The 16,894-nt window shown below is 41.7% G+C and overlaps 1 protein-coding gene across 3 annotated transcripts in view; it reads left to right on the top strand.

Moving 5' to 3' along the window:
* Positions 1 to 16,894, top strand: part of MAPKAP1 (MAPK associated protein 1) — an 85,265-nt gene that overhangs the window by 26,548 nt on the left and 41,823 nt on the right. For all 3 annotated transcript variants that reach the window (XM_072352375.1, XM_072352376.1, XM_072352377.1), the window contains exons 5-6: positions 8,567 to 8,739; positions 12,661 to 12,837. In XM_072352375.1, coding sequence (XP_072208476.1) covers positions 8,567 to 8,739; positions 12,661 to 12,837 — 350 coding nt within the window. The remainder of the gene's footprint in view (positions 1 to 8,566; positions 8,740 to 12,660; positions 12,838 to 16,894) is intronic.

The raw sequence follows: 16,894 nt of genomic DNA, 5'->3' as shown, positions 1-16,894 counted from the left end.
CAAAGGGTGCAGGAATTGGGCTTCCTGCTTGTTGCACAAGGAGAGCAAATGGTGTTATGTGACAGAGTACACCAAAAGAGCGTTTGCTCTTTTGTTAATCAGCTTTGAAGTGCAAATGCTTTGGCTACATTGCTGGAAACACGATTGCTTAGATTTGGTTTGATTAAATGGACATACCACCTCACTGACAAGTCGTGTAACCAAGTCACATTCAATGTAATTCTTTTTGGTGCAGCCCAGCCCTAGGACTATTTATCATGGCTCATTTTCTGAAGGCTGCGCTGCTTAGTCTCATGACTTTTTGCTCTCGTAGCAAGCAGAGGTGACCCATGGTGGGTGCACTGTGCCATAGCCCTGTGCCCACTGCTTGGCCTCGGAGCAGTGCTGCAGGCCCCAGGGCTTCATGCACCCATTGGGCCAGCTGTGCACACAGTGCTGATGCTGAGGAAAAATGCACAGGAGGAAATGAGGTCCCACCTTCCTGAGTAGCCCCGTTGCTTTGTCACCTTCAGTGTCTGCAGTGGATTTTGAACTGAGGGGGAAAAAGGTGTTGTGGTAATGTCATTAAATGCTGCTCTGTGTATTTCTGTAGGAAAGCCTTCCAGGATAGAAAATCCTAGTTAGTAATAGTTGGAGAAGGGCCTGTGGTAAAGCTTGAGCACATCAACTAAGAGGAGTTTAATTTGGGCGCAGGAGGAAATGTTCTATCCAGATACACATGGCAAAAACAAGGACATTTCCGGCTGTTTTAACAGATGATTTTCTCTTTCTTTCTAAGAATAATTGAGTCATTTTAATGATAAGCCTGGCTTGATTTCTTGGAATGGGCTGGATGTAATTAGTTGCAGCCTCGACTTTGAAATGTTTTGACAGAAACCGTTATCTTTTAGCTCACCATTTTTTCTAGCATCTGCCCTAAATATTTGTCCCTTTTCTGCGAGATGTGACTTTGCGACGTTAGGTCAAATTTCAGATACAGCTCCATTTTCTTTGTTACCTCGATCGCTTCCTTCAGGACGAGGGAGAATAATTAAACAGAACATCTTTTCCAAGCAGCTGGAGTCAAGTTCCAGCTGACTGCAGCACCTGTGACAGTCGGACCTCTGCCTCGGGCTGTGGTGCGCTGCCAGCCCGGCGGCGGTGCCGGTGTGCTCGGGAGTGCTCGGGCTCGGCGGCGTGACGCTACTGCCCTTCTGTGAGCTTCAGATGGCAATAATGCCGGTGAATGCAAAGTGTCTGCTTTAGACTAATTAGAGGGATGATTTGTGAAACGCTGGCTATTTATTTAATTAATCACCAGCACAAAGCTATAAAACCCATATTTTAAAAATCCCTGTTAGTTTGCCATGTGGTTAATAGATTGTGGCACATTAAAAAGTGACACGGTGATGTATTAAAAATGTTCCACCTAAGGTTGGCAAATGTCCTCGAGGAACTTAAGCTGTCTGCTTTGTGCAACAGAAGCATAGGATTAGAGTCTGATCTGTTCAAAGATTGAATATTTGTAGAAACATTTATCTTTTGAATAGCATCTCTTCATTAAAATCTCACGGCGTATTCTTTAACTTACAAATAATGTTTATGGTGTGATTTTAATTAAAAGTTTTTGTTGCATTTTGTTATTACAGAGAATATCTCCGTTCCTCCATATTAAACTGTAATGCGTATCACCAAGTAAAATGTAAATAATTCTCCTAAAGTAGGCCATTCCTTTTCTTCAGTGCACAGAATCCAAGGAGTTGCTGGTAATGAATGCGTTTCTGTTGCAGCCGTGGCAATTGTATTTTGATAAATCTGAGAACCTGTTTCCATTCTTCAGCAGAAGTGCTGGAGCTGCCGTGGATCGGTGCACACCAGCCCTGCTGGCACAGAGCTTGGGAGAAAGGCAGTTCCAAGTGCCGTGTTTAACTCCAGTGATGCTGCAGGGCTTGTGCTGACCTGCTGCACAGGAGCTGCTTTCCTTCCTGGCAAAATGCTGCTGAGTGTGGCAGGATTAAAGATGGACTGGATCCATTTGTCCTGAAAATGATACCTCGGTGAAAGTAATTGAAGCCTGGGCTGTAAAGGGGACTATAGATTTTCCCCTCCGTTTCAAACAGAATTTGTCAGGAAAAATAAAAAACCACATAATAACAAGAAATTATATCCATAGCACTTTGAATAAAACGATTTTAATTTAAGGTGAGTCACGTAAATGAATACATGTTAACATGATTGAAATATGCTGTTACAAGAATTATATGTATTATTCCTCGCTCAAGACTCGTGTAGATTTATTAATTGTGGGAGTGAATGCCAGGAAAGAGCAGGCAGTAATTTTGGAAATTTGATTAAATGACTTTATATGTAAATCATAGTTTAGAGGTGCGTATAAAAAATGGTTCAGGTAGAAGCATGGAAGGAAACTGTCCAGCTCTGGAGGTTATGTTTCTCAGCTGTGTGTTGTATAATTAACTGGTACGTTAGGAGGGGGGCTGGAATAAAACATGAGTATGTGAACGCAGCCTGGAGCTGATGTTGTAGCAATCGTTGCAATGCAGATAAAGCATTTCTCATAACTGCCGCTGCCTACTGGAGCCTTTGAAACATCTGGACCTTTAATTGAAAAATAGTGCGATGCTCTACAAAGCAGACATGCTAAGTGAAGTCAACAATTTAGAATAAAAAAGTGTTATTTACCTCGTAGTTAAATATTCATACTTTGTTATGCTTTGTATAACAGGAAATTACCGGGTTAAATTTTTATGAATAGTGGCAGCACAAATAAGATAAATTAAGTATTTAACAATGTTAATGGAATTTTACATTGCTGTCTGCTGAGGCTGCGGTGCAGCTGGGAGGAGGGAGAGCCGCACCTTGGGGAGGGCTGACCTGGAAGGGCCACTTCCGAGCTGCGGGGGCTGCCATAGCAGTGCGGTGTGCTGGGTGTGCTGTGCTGTGCTGCGCTGCGCTGCGCTGGTGGCTTCAGCGATGGCATTCTCCATAAATGACTTAAGAAAAAGAGAAGTAATCGTGTGATTACTATAGTAAAGAAAATTACCCATAATGGTTAACCACCCAGTGAAATAAATGGAACTCTGATTTTCCCGTAGTAGCGCACAGTGTGCTGTGTTGCAGAGCAACAGGACTAGAAGTGCCCTGTATTTCCATACGGACACAGTGTTATGCCTGGGAGTGTTCCAGTCTGCAGCTGAACGTGTTTGTTCTCCCGTTCTGCTATGATACTCTGCGAATGAAATGAACAAACTCTATTTTAAATAATTAACCATCATATTATGTTAGATGCTGCTTCACTGACCGCACCAAAATCTACTAGTTGCAGCTCCTTTTCATTCCCATGTAGTGTGGCTTTCAGATATTGGGGCTGCTAAGCGCATCCATCATCCTGTTTTGCTGCCAGTGTGCTCTCTCTGAGCCATATGCTGGTAGTGTCAGCCTGCACTACAGCGTGAGGGTTTCTGCCACGTTCTTACTGAAAGCTTTTGAGATTCTTGGTCATTGACACTTAAATATATATATATATTGATATATATATATAAATGAATCAGGGTTTTTTAGGTGAGCTTTACTGTCTACCCCATCCCTGAAAAAACAATTCATATAGAGTGAGTATGGCTGTTCTATTCCCACTTATTTTGGATGAGGAAATAATTAAAATAGTTGGTTTTTTTAAGAGGTTAAAAAACGTAGATTTTCAGTAGTCATCTTGGAAAAATACAGTCTCTTATATTGCCATAAGCATCTGTGCTCTGATCTGTTGGAACCTTTAGTTGTATTTGAAATATGTTCACTCACATTAACGTTCCCCTTCGTGTTTTTCCTCTCTGTTGTTGGAACGCGTATTTGAGCAAGTGATGTGTAGGACTGTAAAGCAAACTTCCTCTCCTGTCACCTAAAGCATGGATGTTCCTCTTGGTTTGAAAGCAAAAAGAAATTGTACATTTGTAGAAGGAAAAGCATTTGTTTCCATTTTGTGTAATGTTCAGCACTGTTTGCTGGGAGGTGAGTCAATGACTGGAATTAATTATAATTACTGAAGAGACATATACTGATTGAGCAAATAAAGTAGTAAGCTCATTTGTGCCAAGGCCATCTAATTAAATGCTAACTTTGGATAAGCTAGATGTGCATGAAAGATTAATTTTTGGAGGTTTTTATGACTCCCACTAAATAATGATTCAGTAAAATCTTTGCATTATATCATTAGAACATCTCATCTTAAAGTGATATAACATTTAGTCACAGAACTCTATTGTACGGGAAGATGCAGTAAATTATTATTGCTGAAAATTAATCACTCTTCTCTAGGAAATGTTTATGGACTTTGTTTTAATTTCCTACTGTGATGTGCAGCAAAACAGCTCAGAAGCGAGAAGGGCGCAGCAGTCAGACTTTTCTCAATGGCTTTCATGACCTGCCTGCCAAGCGGGCGCTTCAGAAGCGTGTTGAGGATGAGTTGTCCTTGTGAGGGACGTCCCCCTGATGAGCTGCAGTAACACCAGGGCTCACAGTGACCCGTTTGGCTGTAGGGCACCTGGTATGGGGGGGGGGAGGTTTGTGTTTTCTCAGGGACTGTAACCAGAAGTTTAAGTCTTAGAAAGACTTCCGTGTTTGAGGAATTGGTAGTTTAAAGTGTCTTTCGTTCCAGTTTTCTGTTCGTACTTCAAGCATATTTGCTTACAGAACATTTTTTAATGTCAGATATTTCTAAAACTGTAGGTAGCCAATGAAGGTCGTTCTGTGGTTTCCCCTCATAACTGTATCCATTGTTAATGTAATTAAACATTACATCTTACAGATACAGACAGAAATCCTATTAAAATTTCTGCCCGGGTTTTCTCTTGCAGAATTTTTTTTGGCCATGAGCCAGCAGTGTGCCCTTGTAGCCAAAAAGGCCAATGGCATTCTGGGGTGCATTAAAAAGAGCGTAGCCAGCAGGTCAAGGGAGGTGATCCTCCCCCTCTACTCTGCCCTGGTGAGGCCTCATCTGGAATACTGTGTCCAGTTCTGGGCTCCCCAGTACAAAAAAGACAGGGATCTCTTGGAAAGAGTCCAGCGGAGGGCCACAAAGATGGTGAAGGGCCTGGACCATCTCCCCTACGAGGAGAGACTTAGGGAACTGGGTCTGTTTAGCCTTGAGAAAAGAAGGCTGAGAGGGGACTTGATCCAGGTTTATAAATACCTGAGGTGTGGGAGCTATAGTGGCGAGGCTGGTCTCTTTTCAGTAGTGCGTGGGGACAGGACTAGGGGCAATGGGCTGAAACTCCAGCATAGGAAGTTCCGCACGAATGTGCGCAAGAACTTCTTTACGGTGAGGGTGACGGAGCACTGGAACAGGCTGCCCAGGGAGGTGGTGGAGTCTCCTTCTCTGGAGATATTCAAGACCCGCCTGGACGCCTACCTGTGCGACGTGGTGTAGGGAGCCTGCTTTGGCAGGGGGGTTGGACTCGATGATCTCTAGAGGTCCCTTCCAACCCCTATAATTCTGTGATTCTGTGTGATTCTGTAATTCGTGGTTTGGGTTACCTATCATATTCTTCACTCTCATGTCTGGAAGCAGAAACTTACGTGTGTGCTGTGGTGTCACTTAGCTTCTTCTAATTAGCCCAACAAATACTACTACTGTTAGCTTCTTTCAAACGTTTATTTATTAATGACCATAATTCTCCTAAGCTTACTGTAGCTGCTGCTGCTTTCATGTTTTGTTGTCAAAGTGCAAAAATATGCATCGATCTGCTAATTAAAGTAATAAAAAGAAGAAAACAAAATCTGTGAATTCTGAAGATGATACTTTTCAGGCACTGCAAATAATGGACATAACTGCAGCTTGTGTCCAGCAGCAGCAAGGACAGCAGTGCTGAGCTCCAGGGTGCTAGCAGTGCATGGAGGGCTCTGCAGGCAGGGAGCAAAGGGAAACGTGTGTGCACAGTGTGTTAGGTGTGTTAGCAGTGACAGGAGGTGGTACCCACACATGTTTGTCTCAGGGCTGTGTGTCCACATGAATTGCTGTGCCATGTGGTGGATGGTAAAACGTTCTTCCTGCTTGGGGTGGTGAGCTGAAGATGTTATGGTCATGCAAGCTAAAACTGCCTGAAGATCAGAATGAAAGCGGTAGGTAGTCACTGGAGAATCTATTAATTATAATAGTAAGAGAATTTTCTGTGGTTCATATGTGTTTTGCGTGCATTCAGTTACTCTTGGCTTCGTTAAAGGACTGGTGGAATGTAACGTTACTAACAATAAAAGCTTAATGGAATCAGATTTCTGATTTCCTAGAAAATTAACGAGATATTTTGTCAATTTTATTCCAGACTTCATTTGTCAGAATATGCAGTGTCCAGTGACAAGCTAAAAGAATTTTTTGACAAATTAACTGTGCCACAGGTGACAGATCAGGAAAATGTTAATTTAACGGCCCCTTTATGCTTCCCAGATTTATTGGAAGCTATTAAGGAAACTCCAAATAGTAAGGCCCTTGGCCCTGAATAGATTTTCCATTGAATTTTATACAGGATCTATTAATAAAGTTTGCTGCTGCCTTTTTGAGTATAGGTAATCGCACTTCATCTTCTGGGTCTCCTCAGCCATTTACATTGGAATACCGTTTTTAGTTGGGAGAAAAAAACATAATTATGCTTCTAGGAGTGTCTGTAATCAGGTTCTGAATGGTCTCTCCTCCAGAAGTGACTATGAGCAGAGTATAAACTCCACACTTTGTTAGGGGTTGAATCCATGGTGACCAGATCTTTGATTCTTCACCACTGAATCCAACAGCCTGCTCCCCTCCACCTGCCACACCAGACCCGAGAAGTGTGGCATGGGTGGTAATTGAGCTCTGTGGGACTTTCTGCACAATTAATGTTTTGCAGGATCGGACTAAGTATGGATTCGTTCAGCCCTGTGAATGGTTACCTGGTGCTTTGGACTTCTACGGCTGTTTCAGAACAAACATAATCAATTTGTAATAAAACACATCCGTTTGTAATAGAGATTTCCTCCCAGCCCTTTGACTTAGTGATTGATCAGTCCAAGACATGACCCATGTGTTTATAGGCCTTGCTGATTTTTCTTACCTAATGTGACACAGAATGCTCTCATTATTAATAGAAAGTCTAACCAGCCTTTAAATCTCAGGCTTTGGCCTCTTTAATCTCTCATGGCAATTGCACTTTTAATGCATAGAAATATTCACTGTTGTTTGTTGTTGTTCTTGTTTTTAAACATTCTGAAGATGGTAATAATGCTTTTAACCACGTGGCAGTTGTGGCACTGTCGGTGTTGCTCCCAGTGCTTAAAGAGGGATTGGCATCCCAATTGGTATGAATTGCTGTGCTGAGTGTGAGTGAGAGCCAGGCTGCTGTGGGGAGAGCTGGGAGCAGCAGGTGTGCTTAAAAGCTGGGGAGGTGATCAACCTGGAGTTAATGTGATCACATTAAGAAAATGCCTTTTATTTACAAATTGAGAAGAGCCCCCCCACACGAACACACACGTGGACATCTGCCGGCCTCCCCGTGCTTGTCCTTGGCAGGGCTTATCCAAACCTACAGTGTGAAGTAGCAGCTGGGTGACTCCCACAGAAGATGGGGCAAAGCCTGATGCATTGTTTTAAATGAGTAAACTGAGTTTCTTTACCTGAACCATGTGGGAAGGGGAGGTCACCACCCTACAAAAATGCTTTATTAAAATAAAACAGCAATTATATTTGAATGGATTTAATTAATACTTTCAGCTGTGCTAGTAAGAATAACTCTAATCTTTAAATTCCTATTATTTCTCTAATTTATAATCACGCTGAGGGATCAAATGGTTTTTAACAATATATTGAAATAAGCACGTTGCATTTAACTCCCTGTTCCATACTCTCATTGTAGATTTACAGTTTGGGATCCTTTTATTCGGTTACTTAATACTCCTGGTGCATAATTCTAATGATATTTTCCTCTCTCAAGGCCTCTGTGTGTGTGCAGATGGAGACGTACAAGTTACACCAGGGGTGCTTTTCCACAGGGGTGTCAGAACGTGCAGTCTTTTGTCTGTTTAAAAGATTTCAGCTGTAGGTGTTATCAGTTCTCTGGGCAAAGTGAGGCCAAGCATCGTTTGGTTCTTAGCAGCGCTCACAGTGCAGCTTTGCAGCCGGTCTGTGCAGCCGGCCCACCAGTGGGCACCGTGCCTGTGCTGCTCCCAGCTGCTGCTGCTTGGCTGCTCGCGCCTCGGAGCTGCAGGTTCATGTCTTGTTCGGTTGTATCTGCAGGCAGGCCTGGTAGTTTCTACAGGTGGTTTTCTTTTTTCTCTTTATTTCCTGCGAGACTGTGGAACCTTGCAGTGAAGTTCAGACTTCTTATATAGAAATCAGCCAATCTTATAGAAATCTTTGGTATTGCTCCTGCAGGTACATTAAATGGCAGTAAATGAATTAGAACCTAAGCATTCAAACTTCTTTCAGTTTTAAGTCGTTGCAGAGTATTTTGCTCTTATTAGTGAGGAGAACTCTACCCGTGCCAGATTTTGTACTAGCTCTGTCATACTTTTTCTTTATACATTCTAATGAAATGTATTTTCTCAACAGGGCCATGTTGGTACCACGGCAACCAAAAAAATTGATGTCTACCTCCCACTGCATGCAAACCAAGACAAACTGCAGCCCATGACAGTTGTGACGATAGCAAATGCCAAGGTGCATGACCTGATTGGACTAATATGCTGGCAATATACAAGTGAGGGACGGGAACCAAAACTGAAGTAATGTTCTTTCTTTACTACCTCTTGATCTCTAATTTTCTCCTCTCCTCTGCAGCATTTTTGCATAACAAAATAAATTTTCATGTCAATATTCTTGTAGATAAATCTTAGAGAAACCACCTACACATTTGTCTGTATTTCCTTTTGAGAAATACACGTACATCTATATCCATTTCTCTTTCAGTTAAACTACTGAGCACTGTATAGTGATAAGCGTATGAAACCACGGAGCTGTAAATGAATCATAATTTCAAAATGTTCTGTGTAAAAGTAATATAAAACCTATCTCTTCTGGCATCGTGGAGGCATGTTCTACGTCCCATCTATTTTTTATACTGTTCATAGCGGCTAAGATCACAAGAGTGACAAATGGGGCACAGAACTCCTCTGTACATTCCTCCTTTTGTTTGTTTCGAGAGAAGGTACCCGCGTTCTTCCTCTGCTTCCTCTCACTGAGGACTCCTTTAGATTCATGGAGAATCTTTGATAATCATTGCTCACCACCTCTTCACTGCAATACACCATGCCCCTGATTTTTATTTATTTTTGTGACTAAGTAATGGTTTCGATTTGTCGTGCTGGAGAACTAGGACTGCTGAGCAGGTTCTGTTAGTTCATCATGGCCATTGGACAAGGAGGGTGTGAAGCAGGTTCTGCTCCTCCCCGTATCTTTGTTTTTAGAACAGTTCTGTAATACACGAGGAAATACTACTTTTTTTTTGCTGGGTCATAAAGTGTAAAAAGCTCCTTAAGACAGTTTGTTATAGAGTTATTGGTAAAAGCTATTAGTAGGTAATGTCTGAGGTGCGAAGAAGAGCAACCATTTGGATTGATAAGTGGTATTAGCTGGCAATATTTTGCATTTTCATTTTTCCTGGAATGTTTGATGAATGTTCTCCCTTTGTTACCCTGTTCTGCTCTTTCAGGAACTTTGAAGTATTTGAGAACTCAGTGGTTCTCTCTTCTGCTGTAGCACAGTTGTAATTGGAAAGGGAACGTATTGAGAAGTCTCTTGAACCACCCTCCTGTAGGATCCTGAGGTTCAGCTCATCCCCAGTTAGTAGAAATAGGGCAGCACAGGAAAGCAACCTCTAGGAAACAGTTTCATTGATATTGTTGCCTTGGAAGTAGGGCTTTTCTTAGCGATTCTGAATGGACATATGGGGTGTTTTGAAGGTTAAGCTCTTCGGTTTGGCCTCCTTTATTTTTATTTTTATTTTTAAGTGGAGAAGAAATATACGATTATTTACAGATGGTGCCATTTCATTTGCTGTTAATTTCTGCTCATTATATCTTAAATTCAGTAGCGTCCCCTGTGTATGATTAGTTTATTTTTTAATTACTAAGATACTGCTAATATCAATCTTTGGACACACATATTTTTCAGGAGCACAGCATACTTCAAGTGGAACAATGCCAATGAGTAGCATTGCATGAAACACAATTGCCCCCAGCAAAATGGATTTCACTGTGTCTGCCTTGAAGGATAAGGTGTTATGATGTGTCAGAGAGTGATCGTCATCAGGGAGGCTGTCTGATGTAATCAAATCTCAGGATGGAAATAGTAAAATAAAATAAGTACAGTCATGAGTTCCTCAAGACAGTCTGGCAGCAGTCATTGAGAATCTAGATGCAAATGCTCTGAGACAGGGGAAGAGCCACCAGATTCCAAGAAGCTTTTCTTGTGTAGCTGTTAATTATTTCTCTTGTCTTCATCATTTTTTCCATCTTTGGTTTGGTTGGTTGGTTGGTTGTTGAGCATTGCTGACTGCCCTGTCTTTTAGCAAGGATTGATTTGACTGTAGATGAATTCTCATCAGAATAAGTAGATCTCAAAGTTGTTATTCAATCTGTGTTAATGTTCAGGAATGTACTCCATATTCGAAGGCATCTGTAACCCCCTAAATTTATGAGATGTAACAGACATTATGTATTTTCAGTATAATTGGTGGAAGATAAGTTGGTTTCACCACCACCTTTTTTGGCACTTGGATCGCTTTGAGGCCACACTGAGCATCGTTTGCTGCCTGCATGGCTGTATGTCCCTTTGGATTTAATGAGAATTATGCAAATGGGTCAAGTACCAAATGAAAATGTTAGCTTGATTTATACAGAGCTTTAAGTGCACATCAGGCTGCACAGAGAAGAATTCTGTCAAGCAAATAGGTTAGGAAATAAGCAGTGTAAGGCCCAGATCACAGCTGTGGGAAGGCAGGCAGAGGGGGGCTGTTCAGGCTGCAGGGTCTCATGACGACGGGTAGCTTTGAAGTTATGTTGAACTGGATGGAATGAGCACATGCAGTTGTGTTTTGTTTCTAGAAATCCAAATAGAATCAGAGAAGGACCTGAAAATCACACCAGGTGATTCTCACAACGTAGGGAGGATCAGCTGCATCTGTTACTCACAACCTCTTATGCTTCTCTTGTTCCTCAAAAGACTTGCAGCAATGAGAAGCACGCCATCTCCCACCTGGATATGCTTCCTCTGTTTATTTCAGAGTGCTACTGCTGTATGAATTCTGTCACCAGTGCCAACTTTCATCAGTTTCCAAAAAGTCACTTAAGTGCTTTTGTAGTTAAAAATTAATTCTGCAGCAGCGCTGGTTCTTCAGAGCAGTCCAGAGCCTCGTGGAAGGCTTTTTAATAGTACTGCATGACTATCAGGATTCACAGTGGCAAACATTGCTGGGCTACCTTTCTGTAAGCAAAAGTACAGCACACATTAATAGTAACACATCCTTGTTACCTGTTTCATGTAATAAATATCTTAGCCGTGACAAGGTGCTTATAGATCACCTGGACTGAGCGCTCTCAATAAAGCACAGTTGCAACCAAAGGTTTGTGAATTAATTGAGAAAATTGCAAATCAGGTAGTCAGCGAAATAATTCATTGTCACATCCAATCAATAAACTTTGTAAATCAACTCATTTAATTCAAAAAATGATCTATATAGATCAAGCGACCAATTAAACAATTAGCATACACTTTGCAATTAATTAATGTAAGCATCAATCATGCAATTAAAACTCCAAATTTAAACTGCAGAGTTTAGAAACATATTGCCACGTGAACATTCAGTACTTTAACACAATGCAAAATGCCTGAATGCTGGCAGCTTTGTAAGAGAATACTTAACTTCAGCTCCAATTTAAATATGAACTTTTGAGGCAGCGTTAACCAGATATTACTAGTAATGAAGTCTATATTTGGTGTACAAACTTTGTTGTTTTCCTGTGGAATTTAGTATGTAGGAAGAAAATAGGCTTATATTTTCCTTTATTTTTTCCTCATGATGTTTCTGTGTAAAACTGGCATTACTTGGCTCTTGCTTGTTAGTTTGTACTGGTTTGTAACTGCTTTTAGTCGCTAGGGCCTGTAGATATCTGGAAGTGGCAGCTTTTCTACTATCACTGTTACTGTGTTGAACAGAGTTTTACTTCTCCTGCAGTTTATTTCTTAACTATTGTTTACTCCACTGTTAACAATCCTGAGAGTGCCCCCTACTTTTCCAGGGCATGTTCAGTAATTCTTTTTGCAGTTACTTGACATGAGTGAGACAGGAAGACGCTGCTTGTCTTTAATGGTAATGTTTAACAGCCATGTAATTAAGCGTATTTTCACAAGTGGGGAGTATTACCTCCAGCTTTGTGAAGTCGTGAAACACTTCCTGACCTTGGAGTTCAGTCCCTGTTGCTCCTGTTTGTTTGCAGTTCTATCAGTGATGGAGTGAGACTTGCTGCCTTACTCTGTAGTACCAAAATACCTTGGGGCGTATGTACCTGTGTGCCATCAGTGGCTTTTAAGTACATTCCTTCTATATGAAGTGTGTGTGCTTATTAGATCAACTGACATTGATCTGCTGAACTGAGCTGGTCATGTAGCTTCCTTCCCAAACAGACCCATTTTCTGCTTTGTTTCAGCGACAACGTCAGTGCCTACTGCCTCCATATTGCTGAGGACGATGGTGAGGTTGACACAGATTTCCCACCCTTGGATTCCAACGAACCCATTCACAAGTTTGGCTTCAGCACCCTGGCGTTGGTTGAAAAGTATTCCTCTCCCGGCCTGGCAGCAAAACAGTCGCTCTTTGTCCGAATGTGAGTATGGATGTGAACCGTACAACCACGGTACGGTTTTTCTTCCCTATTTTTCTTCATCTGAACTGAGCAGACCATGTATCTACAGCCCTCTGGAGGCGTGCTACAGTGGGCGGGTGGGGGGAAGCAGGGCTGGCAGAAATGGGCAGTGAGCCTGTGGTGGGCTGAGTGTGCAGAGAGCTCAGTGAGCGCTTCTGTCTGTGGTCAGTGTGGAGAACGTGGAACTATTGCACTCTGTTTTTAAACTCAGATGGCCATAGTTATTTCACCAAATCACTGCTAACAGTCACTCTGCAAGTCCTCCTTTAGTTTGTGCAGTGTGCAGGCAATGGCTCCTCTGTCTGGAACTGCAGGGTTTAATTTCTTCCACCTGACTGAGGAATGCTGGATGTTTTATCGGAAAGAGGGAATCTCTCTTTCTACATGCCTTTCTCCAGAGTCAATGCTACTGCCATGAATTTGATTGCTATTGATTTTTTTCTGACAAGTCATCCTTTAAGTAATATTTTTATTTGCTGTTTTGCGAAGTACTGTAGTGAAATACGAAGAGTTGCTTGCTGATTTTAACCAGAGGTTTTTCAATTCCCTTTTTAATGTTTACAGGTCTGTTTTAAGCAGGCCCAAAAGTGACTGTGCAAATGTTCTCCGTTTTCCTTTATGCACAAATGTGTCTGCTGCCTCTTAACTTCCAGCATTGGTGCAGCTGTTACAAAAAACAGCACAGCAAATTAAGAGGTGCTTATTAGGTAGCTCCAGAAAAATGCGTGGGACTGACCTGCAGCAGCTGCACGAACAGAAGCAGCCATAAGGCTGAATGGTACTGGCTGTGGCAGAGCAGTGTGAAAATCTCAGAGACTCAGAGTGTTGTAAAGAGCTCCAGGGTTTGGTAGCCTCTTCTTAGAAAAATTAAATCTTTCGGGGCCTTTAAAAATCTCGTGAGTTCCATCTACACTGCTATGAAATGTGGTGTGACTCCAACCTGTGAACTGTGTGAGCACTAAAGCAAAGAAAAAGCAAATTTACTATGAATATGTCTCACTTAGTAGACTCACTTTGCCTGAGTGTTAGAAAATAACCTTTTTCTTTCCTCAGCCTGTTTTTATTTCACATCCCTTCCTTGCTCATAGAGGGGCAGGGCATTCAGTTTGCATAAGGATCCAGTTCTATGAGTGGTGTTGGTAGCAGGGCTAAGGTCCAGCTGCAAAGCTTGGAAAAGGAATGTGAAATCTTTGACATGATGTATGCTCTTGTGAGTCCTCTGTGCTCTGGCTTGGAATGTCCTGCAGATCGGAAATAGTGTAACTGCATTGTAAGTAAAGGTACCTTTCTGACAGATTTCTTATGCCCACGTGTTAACTCAGAATTGCTTGTACTCGTGTATGCGGTTAACATAGATTACTGTTGGAACTTTTAGTCTGTCTCCTAGAATAGAGAACTACTTGATCAAAAGATTGTTAGTACTGTGAGTTTAAATGCACGGACCACCTCATTGTTATAGGGATTTAAATTCTACATCTTCCTACTTTCCTTCTCTTTCATCAAACCAGTGTGTGTAGTTCTGTTTTTATACTTTGCATCTTTTTTGTCCCCTCTTATTCTAAAGTATTTCAGCTGCTGCCATGTCAGGCGTATGACTTGTAATGTTTATTAATATTGAGTCGCTGCTGCAAAAACTTGGTGCCTGTGAGAAGCTTCCTAATGAAGCATAGGTTTTATTTCAGATCTCACCCATCCTGCATGTTGGATGTATTCTCAGATGTTGTGCAGTCTCTGAGCTGACAGTTATGGAACCTCACCAGGGACCTCGTTTCAGCAGGACATATTTGAGCAGAAACAGTGTGCAGAACTTTATACACTTAAACTCCTGCCAAGGCAAACTCGTAGTCACTTGAGTTAGTTATAAATACCCAGTGGCAGTGGCTGGAAGTAGCCCACAGTGCGTTTTATATTCTGAGCTGAATTTGAATGTCTTTGTGGTTATATAGAGTAGTAAATAATTGAGTTTGATTAGGGAGAGGGACCTCATTATCCCCCCACCTGTGCCCAGCTGGTAGGGGAGGGTCGAAATGAAGCCATTAGCTGTCTCTCTTACTGGCATCTCAAAGAGCTCAAATACATCTGTGTCTTATTTTCTTTTCTGGCACAATCAGTCGAGCAAGCTAAGCAGGCATGACCGAATTTGGCAAGTTCCAAGGACTCTGGCAAAGTTACACAAGGAGAAGACGGAGGGCAGTCATTCTGGCTCCTAACTGCCCATTAGTCTAGCGAGTTATGCTTTTGGAAAATGTCTGTTGTGGGAAGGAGTACTTTGTCCAATGTCAAACATGGCATTCTCAAACAATCCTCTTTGATGTCGAATATGATTTGTCAGAAGGAGTCAAACAAAGCACTGCATTCATGTAAATGCAGACTCCTTGGGATGATGAAGTAATACCTGAAAGGCTTTGAACGAAGGTAGCTTAAAATAAATCTGTACTACCATTTAGGGCTTTTTCCTTGGAAATTTTATCATCACGACTTGACGTACAGTATCTAATGGTGTTTCTAGGAGTTGTAACTCAGCTGCCAGTTGGCACATAGATGGAATTTGGCATGCGGTTCCTCTGCTCTGCAGCGCCTTTTTCTGTTTTAATATTACGTTTAAGTTGCTTTGACTATTTTATATATATTTTTTCATAGCGGTACCACTGTTATAGCTGATAGATTAAGGTGTGAAACGTTTGAAAAATACCAGGCTTTCGTAGTACATTTACAGATTCAGTTCCAAGCTTTGAAATGCCTGTAACTTAGCTTACAGAAGTGCTCCCCAGAAAAAGTCTCTTACCGGTTTTCACCTGGGTGGAGGTAGTTGGCAAAATGTATTTTAGAATATTTGTGAAATGCAAATTTAAGAAAGTTAACATAGGTGTGAAGTGAAGAGGATGCGGCCACAGGCAAGCAAATGGGGAGGGGTAGGGTGCCCTGAGGAAGGTGCTGGAGGAAGCTGACGTGTCTTATGTTAGCCTCTAGTAGTGTCAAAATGCAGCCAGTTAAACTCAAAAGCACAGGGTTATGCAAGGCTAACCTTAGATCCGCAGTGGCAAAATCATTTAGGCTCAGAATTCAACCTGTGACTGGCATAGTCACTCAGGTTCTTATCACTATGTACTTCATCTTCAAAATTACCCTGCTTAAGTTAAGCACATTACATCAGCTGGGATTTTTAGTCTTAACTTGGATTCCATGATGCTCAAGTTGAGATCATTACTCATCATTCCTGGACACTTTCAGCCATGCCAGCCATGGAAGTGCTCTAAATTCTGACTCAGAATTAAAAAAAAAAAAAAAAAAAAAAGGAAAAAAAAAAAGAAAACTGATTGGAAAGACAGCTTTTGGAAGAGTTTGCTTCTCATTCAGACCAGAAGCCTTTCATCTTCAAAAAGGTATTTCTTTCTTTTTTTGCACCCACAGAGAGGCCTTGCTGCCGCCTCCCCCAGCAGTGCCTGCTGCAGCCATTGCCTCTCCTCTTGTTTTCTTTTTCCTCTCCTGAACCTTGCCACCCTGGCTCCAGCTCTCAGGCTGTAAAAGAAGATGGAAAGCCAAGTTACCGCAGAATGATCACTATCATTAACATTCACGGGTGGTTCACTTATCATTCCTGACTGCACAGACATGGCAGCCGTTATGAGACGTCCACAGGTGTAGCACGATGATACATATTACATTGTGCCACAATGGATTTATGTATTCTGTAACAAAAGAAAAGTGTAATGAAAAAATACAGAAGGTAATCCTTTATTCCTCCACTGCACGATTTATCAGTAATGCCTGTGGATGATAAGTGCCAGGGATTTCCTTTGCTTGATTTAACCTTGTCACCCAGGTATGTTTGTGCAAAATGACAGAAAATACAAGCTAAGGAGTCTCTTTGGCTTCTAATTTGTAAGGAGCAATTTTAATTGGTAGAATGGCATCCGCTTTTCTGCTCTGCTTCCTAGCGTGTAGCATTGAGAAGAATAAGCTACAACATATGTAATTTATAATGGTAATTAAGGAAATGCTGGAGTTAGGTTGGGTG

The sequence above is a fragment of the Excalfactoria chinensis genome, chromosome 18 (genome assembly GCF_039878825.1).
Source record: "Excalfactoria chinensis isolate bCotChi1 chromosome 18, bCotChi1.hap2, whole genome shotgun sequence".
NCBI classification, from domain to species: domain Eukaryota; kingdom Metazoa; phylum Chordata; class Aves; order Galliformes; family Phasianidae; genus Excalfactoria; species Excalfactoria chinensis.
This window is presented reverse-complemented; position numbering and strand designations above follow the sequence as displayed.